Source organism: Rousettus aegyptiacus, unplaced genomic scaffold (genome assembly GCF_014176215.1).
Source record: "Rousettus aegyptiacus isolate mRouAeg1 unplaced genomic scaffold, mRouAeg1.p scaffold_m13_p_2, whole genome shotgun sequence".
Taxonomy (NCBI): domain Eukaryota; kingdom Metazoa; phylum Chordata; class Mammalia; order Chiroptera; family Pteropodidae; genus Rousettus; species Rousettus aegyptiacus.
The window spans coordinates 41,970,885-41,991,307 of record NW_023416295.1 but is presented as its reverse complement, the minus strand read 5'-3'; the positions used below and the strand labels follow the sequence as shown (position 1 = coordinate 41,991,307).

At 35.0% G+C, this 20,423-nt stretch overlaps 1 protein-coding gene and 1 pseudogene across 10 annotated transcripts in view; both read right to left on the bottom strand.

Annotated features, from left to right (window-relative positions):
• Positions 1-3,321: 3,321 nt before the first annotated feature.
• ZNF385B (zinc finger protein 385B) overlaps positions 3,322-20,423 on the bottom strand; it is a 351,566-nt gene continuing 334,464 nt past the window's right edge. For 4 of the 10 annotated variants that reach the window (XM_036238023.1, XM_036238024.1, XM_036238026.1 and 1 more), the window contains 4 exons: positions 8,659-8,904; positions 7,504-7,682; positions 6,742-6,843; positions 3,879-5,352 (listed from right to left, as the gene is read on the bottom strand). In XM_036238023.1, coding sequence (XP_036093916.1) covers positions 5,134-5,352; positions 6,742-6,843; positions 7,504-7,682; positions 8,659-8,904 — 746 coding nt within the window. In that variant the 3' untranslated portion in view covers positions 3,879-5,133. Of the gene's footprint in view, positions 5,353-6,675; positions 6,844-7,503; positions 7,683-8,658; positions 8,905-20,423 lie in introns of all 10 variants that reach the window. The other 6 variants (XM_036238030.1, XM_036238027.1, XM_036238029.1 and 3 more) reach the window with 3 other exon arrangements.
• On the bottom strand, positions 14,228-14,346 carry LOC118614664 (annotated as a pseudogene).

The following is a 20,423-nucleotide window of genomic DNA, read 5'->3' as shown; positions in this document are numbered from 1 at the left end:
TTCAAATACACTTGCATTATGCGAACACTGCATTTACTTTGGAACTATTATCTTAGTATCACTTCTATTTGAATTATGCCTTTGAGAATAGGAACATAAACTTACAACTAATGAATTTATTATTTCTTCTCCATTACAGATGTATTTTTCTCTGACTCTAATGCTAAAAACTCAAAATTGGCTATTTTGAGGAAATCTTACTTAAAATTGAGAAATTTAAAATAAAAAAAATCAATTTTATTTTTCCACCTGTTATGAAAATTTGTAAAACGAGCTATCATTTACAGAAACATTTTTACATGTTTAATTTTATTTGCTTCCCAGAACCACCTTGTGAGTTGGATACCATAATATCTGTTTTATAGATGTCAAATATTCAGGGAATACTATGTAAAATTATTTTCCGACATAAAATCACAAAACGAATTAGTGTATGACATGACCAGGATCTGAATTCAGGTCTTTTGAGTGCTGGTTATGTATTATTCTTATTAAATTCTCCTCTATCCTAATTTTACTTTTTCACTATAATAAAAATGAAAAGCAGATGCTTAATGACAAGCTTAATGACAAGCTTGTCCAATCATCTGTAGATAAGTGACTACTTATAATGAATAATATGACATGAAGAAATTTTCATTGTACCCACAGATGGAATTCCATCTGACAAGCAGAGGTTTGATGTGATTTGAGCACCCAGTGAGGAGAAGAATATATTTCATTCTCTCTCCAGCTTTAAAAATTTTAGGCACAGAAATCAGAGCAATTCCCTACAGTCACACTCTATAGCTGCTGAGAACCTGCATGATGTCTCTTTAAGTTCCCCCATGGAACTAATTATTTGGAGGAAGGAAGGAGGCAAAGATGAGAATCCCCCGTGGAATTTGCTCTTGCACTACAGAGCTTCCCCTCAAACCACCGAGGTATCAGAAACAGACACTTTCCAAATGAGGCTCTTTCACCTCTCAGCAAGGATCTGATAGAAGGAACACTGTAAAGAGAGGATGGAATCCACATAGTAGACTTACAGAGGTGAAATGAAATCTTTACCTATTACCTGAAGATGCTTTGTTTATCAAGGGTATATGTCTTAATGCTAACTCAATTTTATCTATCAAAGAGCTGCTGGCCATCTTTTCCCTCCTGACATGAGCCCTGTCTCTGATGGCACCCCAGGCAGTGGGCACTTACTTCTCAAAACATCCCCAAACTCAGTCTCCTCAGTGAGTCTCTTTAGATTCTCAGAGGGAGTCTTAGCACAACAGGAGTTCCACCTGATATTCTATCAGCTCTTTTTCCTTTCTTCCCCCAGTGGGAATCCCTATTTCTCAGCTATGTTAACTGTAGTAAAGCTTTCCTTAAAGTATTTCCTGAGGGAAAAATTCTACACAACCATAACCTAATCAGGGGTGATATGTTTGGTGCATTATACAAATGAAAAATTTGGTTGTTTGCTTTCACAGTAGTTTAATTTTGTTAGACAAGTATCAGTAGAGCTTTAAATAAGAGGCCTCTATAACTACATTTTCCCCTGTTCTGGTCCTATCCAATGTTAATATATGATTGACTTTTGCTTGTTGCAAATCCCTTTGTCTCTTTATGAGTACATTTTACAATGTGCCTTTAAAAACTCATTATTTATTTTTAATACCCAAGAGATTGTTTCTCTCCTGAAGAATAATGGTACTTGATATAAAAAGGAATGCTTCTGAGACAAGAGTTGCCAGATTCAGCAAATAAAAATAGTTTATCCACTTGAATTTGAATTTCAGATAGACAACAAATTTTTTTTAATATAAGTATGTCCCAAATATTGCATACTTATTTATGAGACATACTTATGCTGTATGCAATATCATACATAAAAATTATTAGAATATTATACGAAAAATGATTGTTTATCTGAAATTCAAGTATAACTGTGTGTTTTATATTTTATCTGGCAATCCTACCTGAGAGTGGTTTTCAGATTCTACAGATACCAGAGCTGGACTATCTCAGGGTAAACAGCACATTTTTTAACTTTCCAAATAAGGGGAGTGGGGCAGAGTAGTGGTCGTTTCCCGCAAGGAATGGCAGAGTAAGGGATATTTAGCTCAAATATATATATCCCCTCATGGCTGACCCGCACTTGCCTCTCAGAATCAGGGTGTATGATCAAATATATTTGTTTAATTGTGTTTTATAAATCATCATTTGAAGCTATTCATGGTTTTTCATGGGGGCATTCATTTTAATTAATTGCTATTCTTTTGTATTTCGTCCCTGAGGCAATTTAAAAAATCTTAAACTCTATAAATCTAATCATTAAATTCCTGAGTCTATTTAAATATTGACATTTAATAATTTTTGACGATTATAGTAAACATTAATAGAATAGAGGATGATACAAGAGAAATGAACTATGATTGTCAGTGAAGTCTATAAAAATAATTTTTAAAAACTTCTCCAAAGTTTTTTAAACTCTCTTTTCTGAAAGAGTTCTCCCATTGTGTTCTAATATGAACACCATTCCTTCAGCATGTGACATCTGTGAGCCATGTCTGAAAGTCCAATCAAGGTTTGTGTAACTAGTATTGGTTAGAGTTCAAATGTCATATTAAAAAAAAAAAAAAAAGCACCCAAATTCTGAATGTCAAATTGGAACCTTAATAGACTCTAAAACTAACCTGATTACAAGTCTAGAATATTAAGGTTAAATTTTTAAAAAGTTGGATAAAGTATTTGATTGAGGAAGTCTATTGCCATGTATCACAGCTACAATATTATACACTGGCCTTAATTTTTTCAGAAATGAGAATTTAGATCCTATTCTACCCTAAATCATCTCATTTTAAAAAAACTGACATGGTTTGGACATAAAGTGTGGGAAAAGGGGATCTGTGATAATTTTGTTACTACTCTCTTAAAAATTCTATAATAGAGTGGTAGATTAAAGTTGGCTACAAATTCTTTGCTCTTTTTCACATTGAAAAGTAAATAATTTCCCCTCCTCTTGAACGTGAATTGGCCTTAGTGACTTGCTTGATCAATAGAATGCACTATAAGTGACATGCTGGGAGTTCTGAGCCGATTTTATAAGAAGCCTTTTGACTTCCACCTAGGCCTTTTGAATGCTCTGAGAGCCTTGAGTTACGGTAATTACCTGAGACCATGTGGCTGGGATGGCCTTGGGTAAGTCCTCTTGCAGACTACTCCAGTAGAGTTCAACCTTTTGGCCATCTCCACCCAGGCAGACATATCAGTAAAGCCATCTTTTAGGTGAACCCACCCACCAGCTGAATACTACCAAGAGACCTCTGCCTGAAGCTCAGCCCAGCCCTGCTGGTTTCCTGACCCCACCAAATTGTAAAATGATAAAATAGTTGTTATTTTAAGCCATTAAGTTTTGGAGTAGTTCATTAAGCAGCAATAGATAATCGCAACAAACAATGATGTGTAGATTTGTACACTTAAGAACATAACAAGTGATTATAGAAGGTGAAGGGGGGAGAAGTGGAGTAAAATTCTCTAAAAAAAAAAAAGATCATAATTGCCATGGACATGAATAAAAGATGGGCTAGAGATTTAGAAGATTCACAGCAAGTTTAAAAAAAATGAGTCACAACTTTTTGGCAGGCTGCGACTGTGATTTTGGGCCACACTCACAACTTTGGCCCAGGCTCAAAGGAAAAACAGCAGTAAAGTCTCACCTCATGCAGATGCCGTGAACAGTAATGAATAAACATGACAAATAAATATGCTGCAAATAAGCGCTGAAAATGCTAAATATGTAAAAAGCAATCTTTGCACCTACTGAAAATCTTTCATCAGATGATTTCAAATTGAAGGTGTCTCAGGAGAAAATAACTTTGCAAATACAGATTTTTACTTTTTGCACTTTTATTGAAAAGGTACATTTAAAAAAATACACAGACATTTTACCATTTACAGATTGCAGATACAGCTGCTCAAAGAGTTCACTCTATTTTGTTGTGTTATGATACCTCTTGCCCCTGATATCACAAACATCCCAGTCTTGTTGATACCAGCTTAGAAAGGGGGGCATGGGAGCATGACCTGCAATATATTCAGTGAAAAGAAAGACAAATTGTTCAATTATAAATTTTTTATCTTCTGTACATTATTGCATTAGGGAGCCACAAAATTATGTAGCATCATTACAAATGAAAACAGGTTAAAAATGAAGAAGATAATTACATAGAAATACATGGATTCATTGTCTTCTTGCAGAATGCACAAGAGGTGCAAAAATGTGCAATTTAGGAAGCTCTTTTCTGTTCATATACATTTGCTTAGCAACTCAAACTGGTGAGGAAGCTACAAAATAAGTTAAACAAAAATAGCAAACAGGTAGTAATTATAGCTATGTTATATGGCTTTCTATTTCATTTAAATATCACCAAATAAAATGGGAAATAAAGAAAATACATTACTTTATCTTTTGTTCTCTTAAAGAGAAAATTCAAAGCTACTTTGCTTCCTAACATTTACACTGCAACTAAAAATGTTTAATTCAGACAAGAGATACAGATCTAGTACTACACAGGATATAACAGTACTTGGGTCTAAAACAGTACACAATCCCTGTCAACAATAGAACACCAAAAAGAAAACGTTGTGATTCGTTGGTGAGATGGTTTCCACAAGTAAGCACTTGTGTTTATCTATTTTTGTTCCACAGTAGAATGTGCCCAGCTGGATTCCAGAGTTATTTACAGACATGTGAGGAAGACCCTAGTTTTCAAGTCTGTCAGGAAAATATTCCATATTGTTTCTAAACCAGATCACACCCATGGAAAAATAGTCAGAGAATGATATATGTATATATATATTTTTTCTGACCCATATATTTGCAAGAAACCAAATATCTCAGACACACAAATTGAATGGGATAGGGCAGGGGGAGGGAATAGGGAGCTAAAGCCTGTACTGCTCAGATTCCTAAATGACAGGAGGGGCCCCTAAAAGTACTCTTGAATCTAGTGATTTGTTATTCTTTGGAGTCAGGCTCAGGCGATACGCTGCATTTTGTGGATATGTGGGACACCGCAGCACAAGATGCTTGACTTGCTGAATCCTTTTGGCTTTTCATCTCAACTTTCCTAACGGCCAGCTCGGGACTTGCAGACCTCAGTAGGGGGCGAAGAGGATGGAGGCAGGAGTGGCGCGGATGGGCCCATGGCCCGGCCTCAGGAGAGCCGGAGGTATGGCCGCAGCCTGGAAGAGCGAGGCGGCCGGCCGGGGTGGCAGCGACAGCGCGGAGGACACCGCCGCGGCCGCCGCCAGGGGAGAGGATAGGAAGGCGGGCGCCAAAGGCTTCATCATATCCTTCTGGAATGCAAGTTTTGCCTAATGAAGGGAGAAAACCAGGAATGGGGTAGGGATATCGTTTTGAATAAGCCCCGCAAATATATTTTCATAAGTAAAACACCAATGTTTAGAAGTCAAATTTAAAAAAATCTTTACTCTCAGAAGTCAAGAAATGATTATTTTCACAAAACTGGCTTCAAAGGCTCTTGGCACACCTTTCCTTTGACTCGTTTCTATTTGAACTCTTTTTTGGTGGTCTTTGCCCCTGGGTGCTAGGACAGAGGAAAGTCTCTCTGAATAGATACTAAAGCTATTTTATACTGCTGTTCAGAAAGAAAAAAAAACAAAAAAAAAAAAAAAAAAAAAAAAAAAAACATCCCCAGAAGGTTTCCCACTTAGGCAATGGAGCTCAATTCAAAATTCAAACTTGTCTTTAACCACAATGCAGCCTTAAGAGAGGTTTTTGTTTTGTGTTGTTTTTGTTTTTGAGACTATGCATGACCTTTTCATTTCTCTTCAAAAATCCACACTGGGACAGGTGACTGGGGTTCAGGACATTAGGGACCCATGAAGAGTCATGAAAACAAAGTCAGTTTACACCTCTCTCTCTCTGGCCACTTGAAAAACTGCAGCTAACTCAAATTTCTGTCATTGGGAATGACTGTAAGTAGGTTAGCAACTTTTTCTATTTAAAAGAATCCCAGGGTGGAATCTTCCTGTGAAGTAAGAAATCAATCCCTAATTTCTCTCTTTTGCAATCAGGAAGAGTTTTGCAAGGTGGTTTTGCTTCTTGCAGGCAGGTTACACCATTTGCAGCATCATATGGAAGCTGTAGAGAAACTGGAAGATAATCTCAGCATGGCCTCCAGTGGCCACTCCTAGCTTCAAATTCAGATTGAACAGCACACTGAGTCCCAGCAAGATTATGAAATCTATCCATCTGGGTATTTATATGACACCTATTGCTAGAGCCCCTGGGTATGACAGGTAAGACCAGCAGATTACTAGCATATCTACTTGGGGGAGGGGAAGGAGTGGGGAAGGAAGGGGGAGAGGATATTAAATGAATGGATTTTTGTTTTCTAAAAGCAATCAGTTTTCCCAGGTCCAACAGTCATCACTTGTCCTTGTTCCTGAGCCTTTACTTTTCTTTATGTGCTAAAGAAGGTAGTCTTTTTTTAAAAGTCCTAGTAAAGGCTAAGGTTTTAGCTCATAAAGAAGTTCAGTTTATCTTCTTTAAGGAAGTTTCCTTCAAGATATCCTATAGCTCAGACTAGGCAGTTCACTGTAAAACTTCTCTCTGTGAGGGCTATTTTAAGTTCCAAACCTTTCAGGACCAATGAAACCCCAGGCCCTCCTTACCCAGAGTCCCTGCCCAAGCCAGCAATACTGCCCCACAAAACAGACGAGCAGGCAAGGTGAACTCACTGCTAAAATGCTTGGGCTCCGCTGGAGTTTGTTGTAAGGGCTGTATTTCGGCTTCAGTGGTTTCCCTGCAACTCGATCCTTATGCCTTCGGCTAGAAATGTGCTGCAAAAAGTTTGATGCATTAGCTGAATCTAAACGTGAGTTTACTCCTCGTAAAAAAAAAAAAAAAAATCTATATATGTATATAGATAGATATCTATATCTCTAAGATATCTATCTATATATATAGATAGATAGATAGATAGATATCTATATCTCTAAGATAGTGGTAGCTGGTTTTACCATTTCCCGTTCTAGCAATAGTTGCAAGGTGGTTTGGGTAAAATGACCCCACTCTCTAAGTTAAGACTTGCTCTTCACTTAATTGTAACGTCCCCTCTCCTTTCCTCTTCTCCATAGCTCTTATCCGACTTCGCTCGGTATCGCCACCGTGACTGACAAGTCTGTCTCCCTAACTAGATTTTGGGTCCTTGGAAGACAGGCCGAACATCTCATTTATCTTTCAGAAATTCCTGCTTGACTGTGCTCACCTGTCTGTGTCTAACACCTAGTCTGGAATCTGACACATAATAATCGTAGATGTGCAAATATTTGATAGTGACTTTTTCTTCCATAGAGCACCTGTATTTTGTATATTGTATAAATCCTATAAAGATTAGTAAATTTAATTGTGAGCACAGTGAGAACCATTATATAGATTAGGAGATACAGGGTCAAGTGGTGACCCCAAACAATAGCAACTACTCATTCAGGATACATTACCTGTTTGAGTTGAATTTCTGAATTAACATGAACATCACAAATTTCACAATGAAATGTCTTATTCTGTAGTCCTGACCCTTTACTGCCATTCTGCATCTTTAATCTTGATCCAGGTCTAGGATAGGACTTGATTGGACCAGCCCCATTGCGAGCTTCAACCATGGTCTTGTGTTTAGATCCTAAAACAGAAAGAGACATATATTAGGAAGCTATTTACGAACTATACAAAGCTCTTTGTTTTCTTATCCTTGAGAAGTATCTTGAGGCCAAATTTCCCAATGCTTTTATTTTTAATAACCATTTTAATTCTTATTATAAATTTAACACATTCTCATTATAAAAAAATGGGAAAACAGAAAAGCATATTATAAAGAAAATACAGAAAATACAGAAACACCAAGAAGATAAAGACTTCCCATATTTTCATCACCCAAAGATAACCAGTTATCGTTTTAGTGTATTTCTTTTCGGGTTCTTTTTTTGTTAGTATTTAAAAAACAAATATAGTCAAAACATTATGAGAAGTTTGCACAGTGAAAAATGTTTATTAGAATTAGTGGGGTGATCAGACTGTAAGGTATAAAAATGTCGAATCTCTATATTGTATACCTGAAACTAATATAATGAATATATAATATTGTCTACCAACTATACTTAAATTTTTAATAATCAGCATTAAAATATATTCTTTTTTCAAAACTGGAATCATATTAAAGATCCTGAAAATTTCACATATCGAATTATATACACATTTTCTTATAATTACATTTTAATACTGAGTAATATATTCTATCATTGGGTTACTATAATTTATTCAACATTTACCTGCTGAGGGAGTTTTAGATTGTTTTCTCTTTTTTTTCAATGAATGTCATGCATAGATATTTGTCTTCATCCCTGTCACTTCCTTATAATGAGTTTTGGAAAGTATTAGATACTTTTGAGGAAATAAAGAACAGAACAAGTTTTATCTCCAACCTGCTTTTGCCTGGCTGTTTCTAAAGTTGTTATGGTCATACTTTTTTCTAGATCTTACCTTTGAATCAAAAAAGTAGAGAAGACATTGAATAAAACTAATGTTTGAACAACAAAAGGTATGTTATTCTGGGAAAAGCTGGATTTTGTTATAAACACATTCCAATAATAGCCACTAACCTGTGTTGTGTGCCTCTAGCTGTGACAGGGAATTCACAGCCACTTTGCATAGTGAACAATAAAGCAATTTTTTTGCCTTTTCTTCTTCTGATTCAGAAATAGTACCAGGAGCGCCATTTGTGCTCCTGGAGGGAGAAGTGTCTGCTCCAGGTGGCAGGGGTATTGTGCCAGATTTGAGGAGAAATGAGCCGCCTTCAGAGCTTGACGGTTGACTGGAACTGCTGCCTTTCAGCTTCCCTTTGTCTTCTACGAGAAACACAGATAAATGGTATTAAAGCCTCATATATCATATAAACACAGATAAATTGGCATAAAAGAATTAAAAATAGAAATTTGATTTCTCTATGTTGTTTTTAACCCAGCACAGATTTTAGTTTATTGAGCTCGATTAAAACAGAACTACACACCATCAGTTTTCATATCAGGTCACCTCAAGATCATGATGTCTTACGAAAAATGACTTTATTTTCCCACTTGGAGCAGGAAACTTTCTATGTACTATTCTTGAGCTGTAAATTTTGCTTCAGGGAAGTCCTTAATACATGGAAAAATCAGCTACCTTCCAGTACAATTACATGATATGATAGTGACATGACATAGGTCATTAGGCAATGGTAGTTTCATTCAATTACTCATGCTTTAATTATAGGACATGAATATAAAGTTAAAATTCAATTCAATTTTTAACTTTGGGGTGTGGGGTAGAGAGGAAGGAAAAAACATGGTTTATTTTAGTGATGATTAGTTAAGTTTTGTTGCTCAATGAATGGAAATCAAATTTATCCAAAATATAAGATGCAAAGATTCCATTATACTTACTAATTACTAATCAGTCTAAATCATAAATTTTAGATAATGATATTAACCATAAGCACAATATGAGGATTAGCCTACTAATTTATAGACATCTTGGCATTTGATTATTTAGCTACTAAATGCTTATAATCCTCAAGACCCATCTGCAGCCTATAAGAGAGGCCAGGATGACTTCAACTCTCCGAGGTATATTTATTTGCTATTTAAGATAGGCTCTGTTCAGTGGCTCCTTTGGGAAAGAAACTGGAACTTCTTAGGCAACAGCAAAATCCATTACGTGTTTAATCCTTCTAGAGCTAGTGCTCTTAGAAAATGTCTACAGGTGTGCTATAAACTGTCAGTAAAAGAGAAAGAAAATTAAAACTGAAAATTTATTTGTTCAATGCCTTAGCTAATTTGGAATTGTGAAACATGGGCCTGAGTGACCACGAAGGCAGGAGAGATAAGGGGAACAGCAACATGGCAGGGTGTGTCTGTTCTGCATACAAGGCCAACCAAAGCTGTCACACACATCAAAGATGAAAGATCATGATATTTCTACTTAATTAATATGGGGATCAGCAGTTGAGTTCCATCCCTTTTTCTGAATTGAATCCATCTAGGTCAAGGCTAGACACAGCATGGTTTCTACAGATGAATTCCAAGTTTGGGTAGTGTTTGGAATAAGTGAATGCTCAGATCCCTTTTTATCCTCAGGTTCCACAATCTATATTTCTTTTCAGCAACTTTATTAAAACTTCAAGATGCCATGAAATATGATGGAAAAGATCTTTGATGTTTACTAAACTGACCTCAATAGTAGGAAAGAAGGAATAAAAGCATCTTTCCTAAATGGTAATAAGTAAATTAGATTGAAAATTATTTCAGTCCTGGAACTCTCTCATCTATAAGGATCCCTCAGATTGAATTTGCCATTTTATAGAATGCACAAAGCAAAATAATTCAGTAATCTTAACATTTCCCCCTATGGAAATACTGTTTCTCATGATGGAAACTTAAGTTATCGCACAGCAAAACCTTTCTTTGCTTCAAGCATTTCTTAAGCTATTTCATATATTTCATATAAGCTTGACCCAAGGAATTTGACCTGTTTTAGTCATTTACCCATTCATTCTCTCTCTTCTCCATATTACTTCTTTAATGTTCCTTACATTGCTTTCCCTCATATAGTCTTACATTTATAAATAATTTTATAATTTACAAAGCACTATCACTTACATTAGCTTATTATCTCTCACAACAAACTTGTGAAATAGGTAAGGCTGAAATGATTATTCCTATTGTAAATATAAGGAAATGGAGGCTCATCAAAATTAAATAATGTCCCACAGGTTAGTAGGTGGCATAAATGACCACAATGTTTTCTCTAGCTATCCAATGCAAAGTGTATTAATCTTCCTGCAAAAGGGAGGGCTTTACATGGTATAAACATGATAAAAGGCATCCGATAGTCACCTAGAAATGAGAAAAAGCTATTGTTTTGTTTTATAATTATAGTTTAGCTTTAAAGCATTTTTGCCTTAAGTGAAAATTTCTATCCTATTTAACTATTATCTGATTCAGGTTACATTGAGAATACAAACAAAATTATATCTTTTCCTCTATATCCTCTTTTCTTTTAAAAAATTAAACATTTCTTTTTCATATCTTTTTCAAAATAGGTCATTTATTTATTAACAAATACATATTAACAATATGCTAATTATGACAATGTGGTAGACATTGAAGGGGATAGTAAAAAAAAGAAGGCAAAGACTTTAATAAAGTAACAGTTTAGCAGGGGAAGTGGGATAGCCATTTTAGAAATCTCTAATTTATGATGGAGACTGGTAAAAGGCATGAGAGCGTACAGAGGGAAATGATTACTTCTGGCTAGGAAAAAAGAGACATTTTTCATAAAGGAAGTGGTATTTTGGCTAGGTTTTGAAGGTCAAATTTAGATAAGCATAGAATGGGGTGAAAAGAAGTGGGGAAGTAGAAGCATGAGGGCATGCTTAGGTATTAGAGAGCTTGGGGTTTGCGTGGCGGACACCTGTTAGTTGAGCAAAGATGATAGTACTAGATAGTAACAGGGAAATATAAAGGTGGATTGAGTCAGAAGGCAGAGAATATCTTAAAAATATTAAAACAGATACTAAAGGTAGCCATTTCCCATTTAAAAATATTAAGAGGTATGGTATGTATAACGTTTACATACTCTAACATTTATATAAATTACATTTCCATTTTTATCCCCTTAGATAGACCGAAGCTTTAATCTTTGAGAATATTAGGGCTATATTTTGACTTTGGAAATGTGGAAATGTTCCATAATACTCAGGGAATTCTACCATTAGATTGGTACTGGCTAGTCAATAAGACATTTTAAAATCAGAAAAGTCACTCTTGTAATAATATTTTTAAATTGTGGCATGCTTTCTGGTGGATAAACTTACAAACCTCAAAGCCAAAATTTATTATTTCTCATTTTAATTGCTTGATATTTTTATCAAAATCCATTATATTATTTCTTTCCTTACTGACATTTTTAAAGCCTCCTTATTTTGTGTATTAGAAAGTTTAATTAATGTACTGTTTACTTCTGTTTCTTTTAATAAAGATGCATGTCATCTGGAACTTTGGTTAATATGAATTCCACTTTCAAGTATTCCCTCACCTAATGTTAATTAGCAGGGCTTCTGACTGTCTTAATTATTTCCTGATTATTCAAACACCTTTTTAAAGGTTTTATCCTACAGGATTTTGAAGCAAAATTTGTTTAGCTACATCAGAACTGCCTTTTGTAATAGATATCTATGATTTATGCAGCCGAATGAAGTTAGTTCTTCAAAGTAGCCTCCTTGGGAGGTTCCACATTAATTTACTTATTTTCCAAAGCTCTAAACATTCTGAAAACCTCTTTTTGAGGGGGGGGGGGACTATTTTCAAATCCACTTGACAATCCATGCAAAGGAAATCAGTCTTCAATATAGATTTGTCACCCTTATTTTTTAATTCTAAAAATATCACTCAAATCAACCCACCTGTTCATCAAATAATGAGTAGGTCATTCATTATTCTACTCAAATACAGCCTCGGGGGATTAATATGCTAACACAGAAGATGAATAGAACATGACAGAAGTCCCAAAATATTACACATTGGGTCAACCTGACAGTGGTAGGCTCTTCACACCCGATGCCACATTATCATCCCTCACACTGACTTCCGGAAACTGTCTTGTCAAGCACTGTTGATCACTGTGAAGCTTGCTAATTCATAATTAACTATGTTTATATCTAATTTTCATATCTTGGCTTTTAGACTAATCCTGGAAGCAGGGAGAATTGTCTATAAATTAAAATGACTCTTCTGTGAATCAGAATCTGTATGTCCTTACCTTAACAACAACAACAAAAAAATCAAACAAAAGCTGATTTTAAGTAACTTAGGCCCCATGAGAGTCAAGTGACTAACTAATTTCATAATTTCAAAACAGATCTTGTACTGTAATTTTCTTCTAGGCTACAATTCTGACTTAGGACATCTCTGCTCTTTCCATTTGAAAGCCTATGTCAATCAGGTTCTGGCCTTTGGGGTACACCCTGCAGTGATTTTGTGGTTCCATTTGACAGTCATTGCCCTGCTTGTCTGAGATCTGCTTGACAACTGTCCCATTATCCCTTACATCACTTTGTTGGGGAGCAGAAGCTGTCAGTCTCATACTTAGATAAAACAGTGGCACCTCCAGATATCTCCATGTTGAAAGCTGGCAGCCAACACTCTGTATTAATGAGCTGGCACTGATATTAGTGAACTTGTCACTTTTCTAAGTGAGCACAAAAGAGAGCTTGTTTGCTAGAGTTTGAATCTAATGAAGAGCATTCTCCTATTTTGTGTAGTTTTCCAGACATTTGACTTGTACAATAGAGAAATCATATTTCAACTTCAGGTTGAAAAATTGCCCCTTTTCACATTTGTCACTAAGAGATGTGAAACAGTTATTTCTGAGGCAGCTTTATTATGGAAAATAGAATAACTAACTTATGTCACTCAAATTAAATCCCTCAGGGAGGTCCAGTAACAATTCAAAAGCCAGGGATAAGATTAAAAACTAATTTTCTAGGTGGAATGAGGAGCAGATTCTTTTTCTTTCAAATGAATGGCTCTTTTCAAAGGAAACAGATTTACAAGGTACATGGAAAACATTTAAATTCTGCTCCTCTCACCTTCTTTCTCTCTAGGTGCTATATACAGTTTAACTTTGATACTCTAGGCGGAGTAAAATGCACACTGACAATGGAAAGGTCAACCTGAGAAATGCTGAGGAAACTGAGTTTTTCTTCATCTAAAAAACATACCTTTGTTTAATACAGAAAATGCAAAAAATTTACTGTTGGAAAACAAGCTTATTGCCTCGGGCTGCTGCAGGAGCTAGGTGTCAGCTCTCACTCTTTATGGACCTGACTGGGTACTACCTGATCAATACAATACATGCGAATACACACATGAGAAAGCCATTTTTTACCTTTTGATTTAATATATTTTGTAACTTTTTGATTTAATGTATTACATGCATTTTTCATGTTGCTACTTTTATCTATCATCTATATCTATCTATCTATCTATCTATCTACCTACCTACCTACCTACCTACCTACCTATCATCTATCTATCTATTTAGGTGAGGCAAGCCTTGGTTGACCTCGCAGACTGCAAGGTCCTTTTCAGTTTATGATCTCTTATTATTATTATTATTTTTATTATTTTTTTACGCCTACAGCACCTGGTCTTCCTGTGTGGTCTCACATTCAAGTACTAACCAGGCTCGACCCTGCTTAGCTTCCGAGATCAGACGAGATCGGGCTTGTTCAGGGTGGCATTGCCATAGACTTACTTTTATTTACTTTAAAGCTGTATAATAGTCTTTTGGACACAAGTACTTTATTTAAATAATTTTCGAAGTACTGATCACCTTGTTTACAGTTTCCATTAATGCAAATAATGCTATGATGGGCCTCTTAATGCAAAGTGTTTTATTTTATTGCTTGGTATTTGGGATTATTTCCTAGGTATTAATTACAGAAAGAATTAACTGGTCTAATGGAATGAACATTTTTGTTGTTGTCGTTCTTGATTTATCCTATGACATTGCTTTCCAAAAAAGTTCTCTCACTTGGAAATGCTGTAATATAATCAAAACATCTGCTAATGATTTTCCAAAGTATTTTTGAAAACTTTCACTGTATATTAGTCATTATGTCTTATGGATTAGCCAAAGTATTGGGTAAAATTGTGGTCTAAAAGAATAAAATAAATAATTTTTCCTAAACTCAAAATACGGTACACTAATTAACTTTCACATCAAATAAAAACACTTTATTTATTAATAGAGAACTGGAACAAAGATATTGTGGTATGGAAGATAAATTTTGAACTTAGATATGGTCATTTTGCTAGTTAAATAAGCAAAAATCATCATAAGATGACGGAAGTTCAAATATTGGTAAGCAATGGATAAAATAATCTCTATTGTGACAAGATATTCTAGTATTTATGTCATTCCATATTTGAAAGAGAAGAAAGCACATATTTTTAGAGGTTAAGTAATTAACAGCATACAGAAAAATACCAAAAAATTATATACTAAGAAAACATTTTTGCAAGAAACTAGGAATAATATGTATAGGTTGACAAGTTTCTCCTATTTACTGACACAAATGCCAGGAAGTTGTCAGGTGGGGAGGGTTGTGTTTCTCCTTGTGATTACACCCCCTACTGCTCCTTTGATCTTAGTAGACAACTCTAGCTCTAGGAGGACTGCTTCTCCACAGGAAGCATCTGATTTTCTCCTTCAACAAATAAGATGTGTTGGATTGTCCATTCTTTTATTACTGTAGCTGTATATAAAGCAGATTTGTGACCTATGAGATGGGGCGTCTATCTTACCAAATACAATAAAAAGAGCCACCCAATGTATTTTTGCCCTGTTCATATCTAGGAAGTGCACCAGAGCTTCCCACATTAAATTGATATTAATTTAATACATACAAACTCTATGACTGCTGTACACAGGAGAGAGTACCAGGAGCTGCAGGGGACATAATGGATAAGAAACCTGAAAAGTGCGAGAATAAGTAGGACATTTCCTCCATTACACAAAATGTAAGAAAGACCAAGGAGGTCCTTCCACATCTTTAAATGTCCCACTGGGAGAGTCAGGCTCATTAAGCCTTAATGTCCTGGAATGAAAATACACGTGCAATAATTACTGTGAAATAATAAAATAATCATAGTAAAATAATGTAAGTACAGATCACTGTAAAATAATATAAGTACAGATCACTGTTGAATCACAGCATGGAATGAAATCACTGTAGAGTTAAGAAAAGGACAGGGTCTGCAAATTTCTTTGAACAAATGACTGCTTTTTATGATTACTATTTATTGAGTGTCTGTTAAGTGATAGGCAGTGAGTCAGGCATTTTTACTAGTTCACTAACTTTGAGAATAAACTAGGGGGTAGGTATTAGCCCTTCCATTTTATAGATGGGGAAGTAGAAGATGAGTGAACATGACTTGGTTAAGGTTATAAGGTCAATGAGAGGTGGAAGTAATCTGAGTTCAAGCTAATATTCTTTTAACTATGTTATAAATGCAAAGTAGGTAAGAGACACTCAAGAATCATACCTTGGTTAATATATCTATATTCAAAGCCACTCAAACTTAAAAAAAAAGTTGTAAAATAGGGTGTAGAAAGGCTAACACCCTTTTGAGATATCAGACTTCTAGAAGTATCACTCAATTAAAAATAATCTCAAATAGCCTTCAGAAAGCACATGCAGTTAAGTCCATAAACCTTCATCCAAAGGTAGCATAACATGGTAGTAAATCTGAGTGACTACCCCAGTGAGACTCTGGCTTTGAAACTACATTCTATTTGAATGACTCTGAGTCATTATTTCCCCTTTCTAGGTCTTACTTTCTAGTATCCATCAGAGGATTGCTATAATGATTAAATAAGATAGCATATATGAAATGTTTAGCACATTAGTATCAGGCACAAAATGATCATTCAGTTACACATTAATTATTAGTAGTACTTCTGTTAAACTTATTTTTTGCATATAAGTCTAATAAGCTTAGATCTGATTTTCCAGAGTATGCTATATTAGGTGCAGCTCAATGAAAGATGGTGATAGCTGACCACCTCTCACTGATAGCAGCAAGAAAGGACAGCTGAAATAACATATCACAGGAGGAGCAAAATTAAAACAAAACAAAACAAAACAAAACAAAAACCCAAAAAACTATTGACATTATAATAGGCAATTTTATTATGCTTTACATTTTGCAAAGCTCTTTCCCAATCATTTCACTGACTCCATCCGACACCGCTGTGATGTATGAAGGGCATTATTCCCACTTCACAGATGAGAAAAGAGATGCTCAGAGAATTTAATGCCTTCTTTGGAGTCATAACTAGTCAAAAGAGCAAAGAGTATCACAGTCTATAGATGTGTTATCCAATACAGTAGCCACTTAAAATGAAATATTCAGTTCTTCAGTAACACAAGCCACATTTTGAGTACTGAATAGCTATGTGTGGCTAATGGCACTCGTGTTGGACAACACAGATTATAGAGCATTTTTATCACCACAGAATGTTTTATTGGATAGTGCTGTCTGTAGAAATGAGAGCACCAAACCATTACTGCATAATGCTATGTCCATAACAACAAACCTGGTCTCAGTGAAAGAAGTCAGGGAAGACTTCAATAAAAAGTGTGTTTCCATAAAACACACTTTAAGCTTTATACTATAAAGTAAATTTGCATGATGTTAGACTATAAGCATAATCAGAATTGGGCCCAGAATCCCACAGAATGCCTAGTACCAGTGTCCTGCACACGGAATCTACCAATATTTATTGAGTAGTTCTATTTGATCATCCATCCATTTTAGAAAAACATGTCACTGTAAGAGAATTCTTCTTGAAGCAAATAAGTAGAATATCATAAAAATGTAAGTAGTAAGGGCATTTATGGTTGTGCATTTACAAAGTTAGTCAATGTACATACAAAATCCTTTTAGATTTCAATATCTTTGTAATATAGAAAAGTTTTTAATGGTGACATAAGCCTTAAGGAGATATCCAAGATTTTGCTTTTTAGAAGGGTTTGTAACATTTCTAGTAAATCATAAGTTAATAGATCCTCAGTAAATCATAAGTCGGTCTCAACTTTTGGTTCACATTTTTAGAGCAATACTAAGAAATAGCTTATAGAAGTGGAAAATCTAACAATAAATGTTCAGCATTATTTGGAAGCAAAAAAAAAAAAAAAATGCTCAAAAGTTTCAGAAGTCAGTTTCCAGAGTATGACTGACACTTAACTACCTAAGAATTTTCAGCCTTGTTTGGCAGGTCGCTATTGTCAAATTCAAGGTGCACAGGCAAAGATGAAAGCAGTTTCATTTTTTAAAATTGACTTTGAAAGTGTTAATGATATATGTACATTTCATGAAAATATGAGCCTTAGTATAATGTTCTGTTCTATTTAGACAGATGGGACTCAATTTATGCTCTACATGATTGTACCCCAGAATTTCAGACTTAAGATGCTTGTCATAAATATAGTTAATCTATTATTTTATGAAGGATACTAAATCTCAGCCTCCTGGATATGGATAGATGTATGCCAAATTTATGATAGTGCTTGTCTATAAATGACAGATACTGCCAAGGCAGAAAACAATCATTTTCTTTTCAACAGAACAAGGTCTGGCTGCTGGAGACAAAAAGGAGGAAAGAGGCAGTTACGAAGACCTTGCTAGCTAATCGATGGAGTCCTGCGTCAGTCAGTGGAAATGAGAAGTTGTCATTTGGAAAACTTGGCCCCATTTGTAACTCGTGAAAACTGTGAAACATGAAGGAGAATTCATAAAAACGATAAGGCGAGGGTCTGCATTTGTATCCTTGCCAGAAACACTCTTTGACAAAACTGAAAATACTCTTTCATAAGGCATCAAGGTAATCATAAAAAGCTGAACCGCATGCAGTCTTTTCAGGCAAATCATACTAATCAACCAGTTGATAACTGCTCAGGGTTCATACCCGAGAAATTGCCACCATGCAAAAACACAACATTCTGAAAACTAAAATGAGCTGTTTGAGGTATCCTACCTTCTTTCCTTCCTTCTTATGTCTTTTCTGACAATATCATCTCAGTCTCCATGGTATGATCATGGGTATGGGATAAATAAAACAATCCCCATGTCTCTAGTGCAAATCTTTCAGATGGAATGATTCAAAATCCTGCTGAAAATGTGGACAGTGTTCAGGACACCCCAACTGGACACTTTAGGAGGCAGGTCAAGGCTCCTGCCATATTGATGATGCCATTCTCAATGCTGACCTCTATTTCAGTCAGTATATTTAGCTTAGGCACAGAAAATCTACAATTTTCAAGCTGGAGTTTTGAGAACATTTGTCATTTACCTGAAATGAGTGTTTGCATGCAAACTCGCCCTTGAAAAGAGCTATAACTTCTAAAGCTTTGTTCTATTACAATTAAAATGCTACAGACAACACAATGCATAGGAACTAAGGGTTATTAATAAAACAAAGCCTTAATGGCCCTTTCAATGCCACAGCTCCTACTGAAAAATATCAACAGTCAGCAAGCAATTTAAAAGTAATATATTGTCCTACTCACTAATCCTTTAAAAAATGGTTTAGTGGTCTGACTTTTCTCATCGGGATACTTGTATTTGTTCTCCCAAGTCAGAGAAATTTAGAAGTAATGGAAATAATGGAATATAGCATGGAACAAGAAAACTTCAGTGCCTGTTTTGACTCTACTAGGATATGATTTGTGAACCTCACACAAGCCATTTATTCCTTCCAAGACCCAAGTTCTTTGCTGTTACCATATATTTGGGCACAGCTTGAAAGTGGTAACTACATATTATTTTTCTTTATAGTCTCACTGTTCAACATAATAAAAAAATACATTAGGTTGGAAGTTCTCTGAGGACAAGAAATTGTCTTTCTGTTTATTGTTGTACCCCAATATCTGGGAAAATATACAGATGTACTATACTATTTTGTATAGCTATATGCATATAGTGAATAAATGGATATAAAGTTTGTTGTATGAATCAATGAAAGGTAAATACTAATTCCATCCCTACCGAATATAGGGCTATTGAGAGAATCATATGAAAACATATATGTGAATGGATTTTGTAAACTAAACAAATTTAAGGTGTTTGTATTGTTATATTTCAAGCAGAACATGCTGATTCCATCATTTTTGCTCTTAACTGCATTTATAAAAATATCTATAGCATTTTAAATCATTCCATCTGCTTTCATCTGTTTAGACAGCAATTGATTAAAGGCTGTTTAGCTCTAAATAGCTTTATATATTTGAAGAACTAGAAATGTATTTTTTTCCACCTTGATATCTAATTAATTTTTAAAAAAGATCTACTGCTGAAGATTAGACATATGGACCATTAGGGTGACTATCACAATATTTTATCATTAGGTTGATCATCACAATATTTTATTATTTTCAAAAAATAAGGTTTTTTCAATGTTTTTTTTTTTTTTTGGTTGTTGTTGTTTCTTTGTTTGAACATATTACAAGCGGTTAAATGCTGTCACAAGAAAACATTCAATTTGATGTATGGGATGTATTATCACAGGGAGGTACACTGTCATATGGCCTTATGGTGCTTGAACTCCAGGGAGAAATTTGGGTACAGTGTCTGGCCAATCAATATGTTCTCACCATCTTCCTGAAGTTGCCTAATGCTTGCTGTGTTTTGACTCTCATTCTCTCAAAGCACATTTCTCCTCCATCTTACCATGTTTTGAACTCTCATTAATGAATTATTAAAAGTTGAGGTAGATCCTAGGAGACCATAAAACCATTTCTTTGGATTTATATTTAATTCTATCC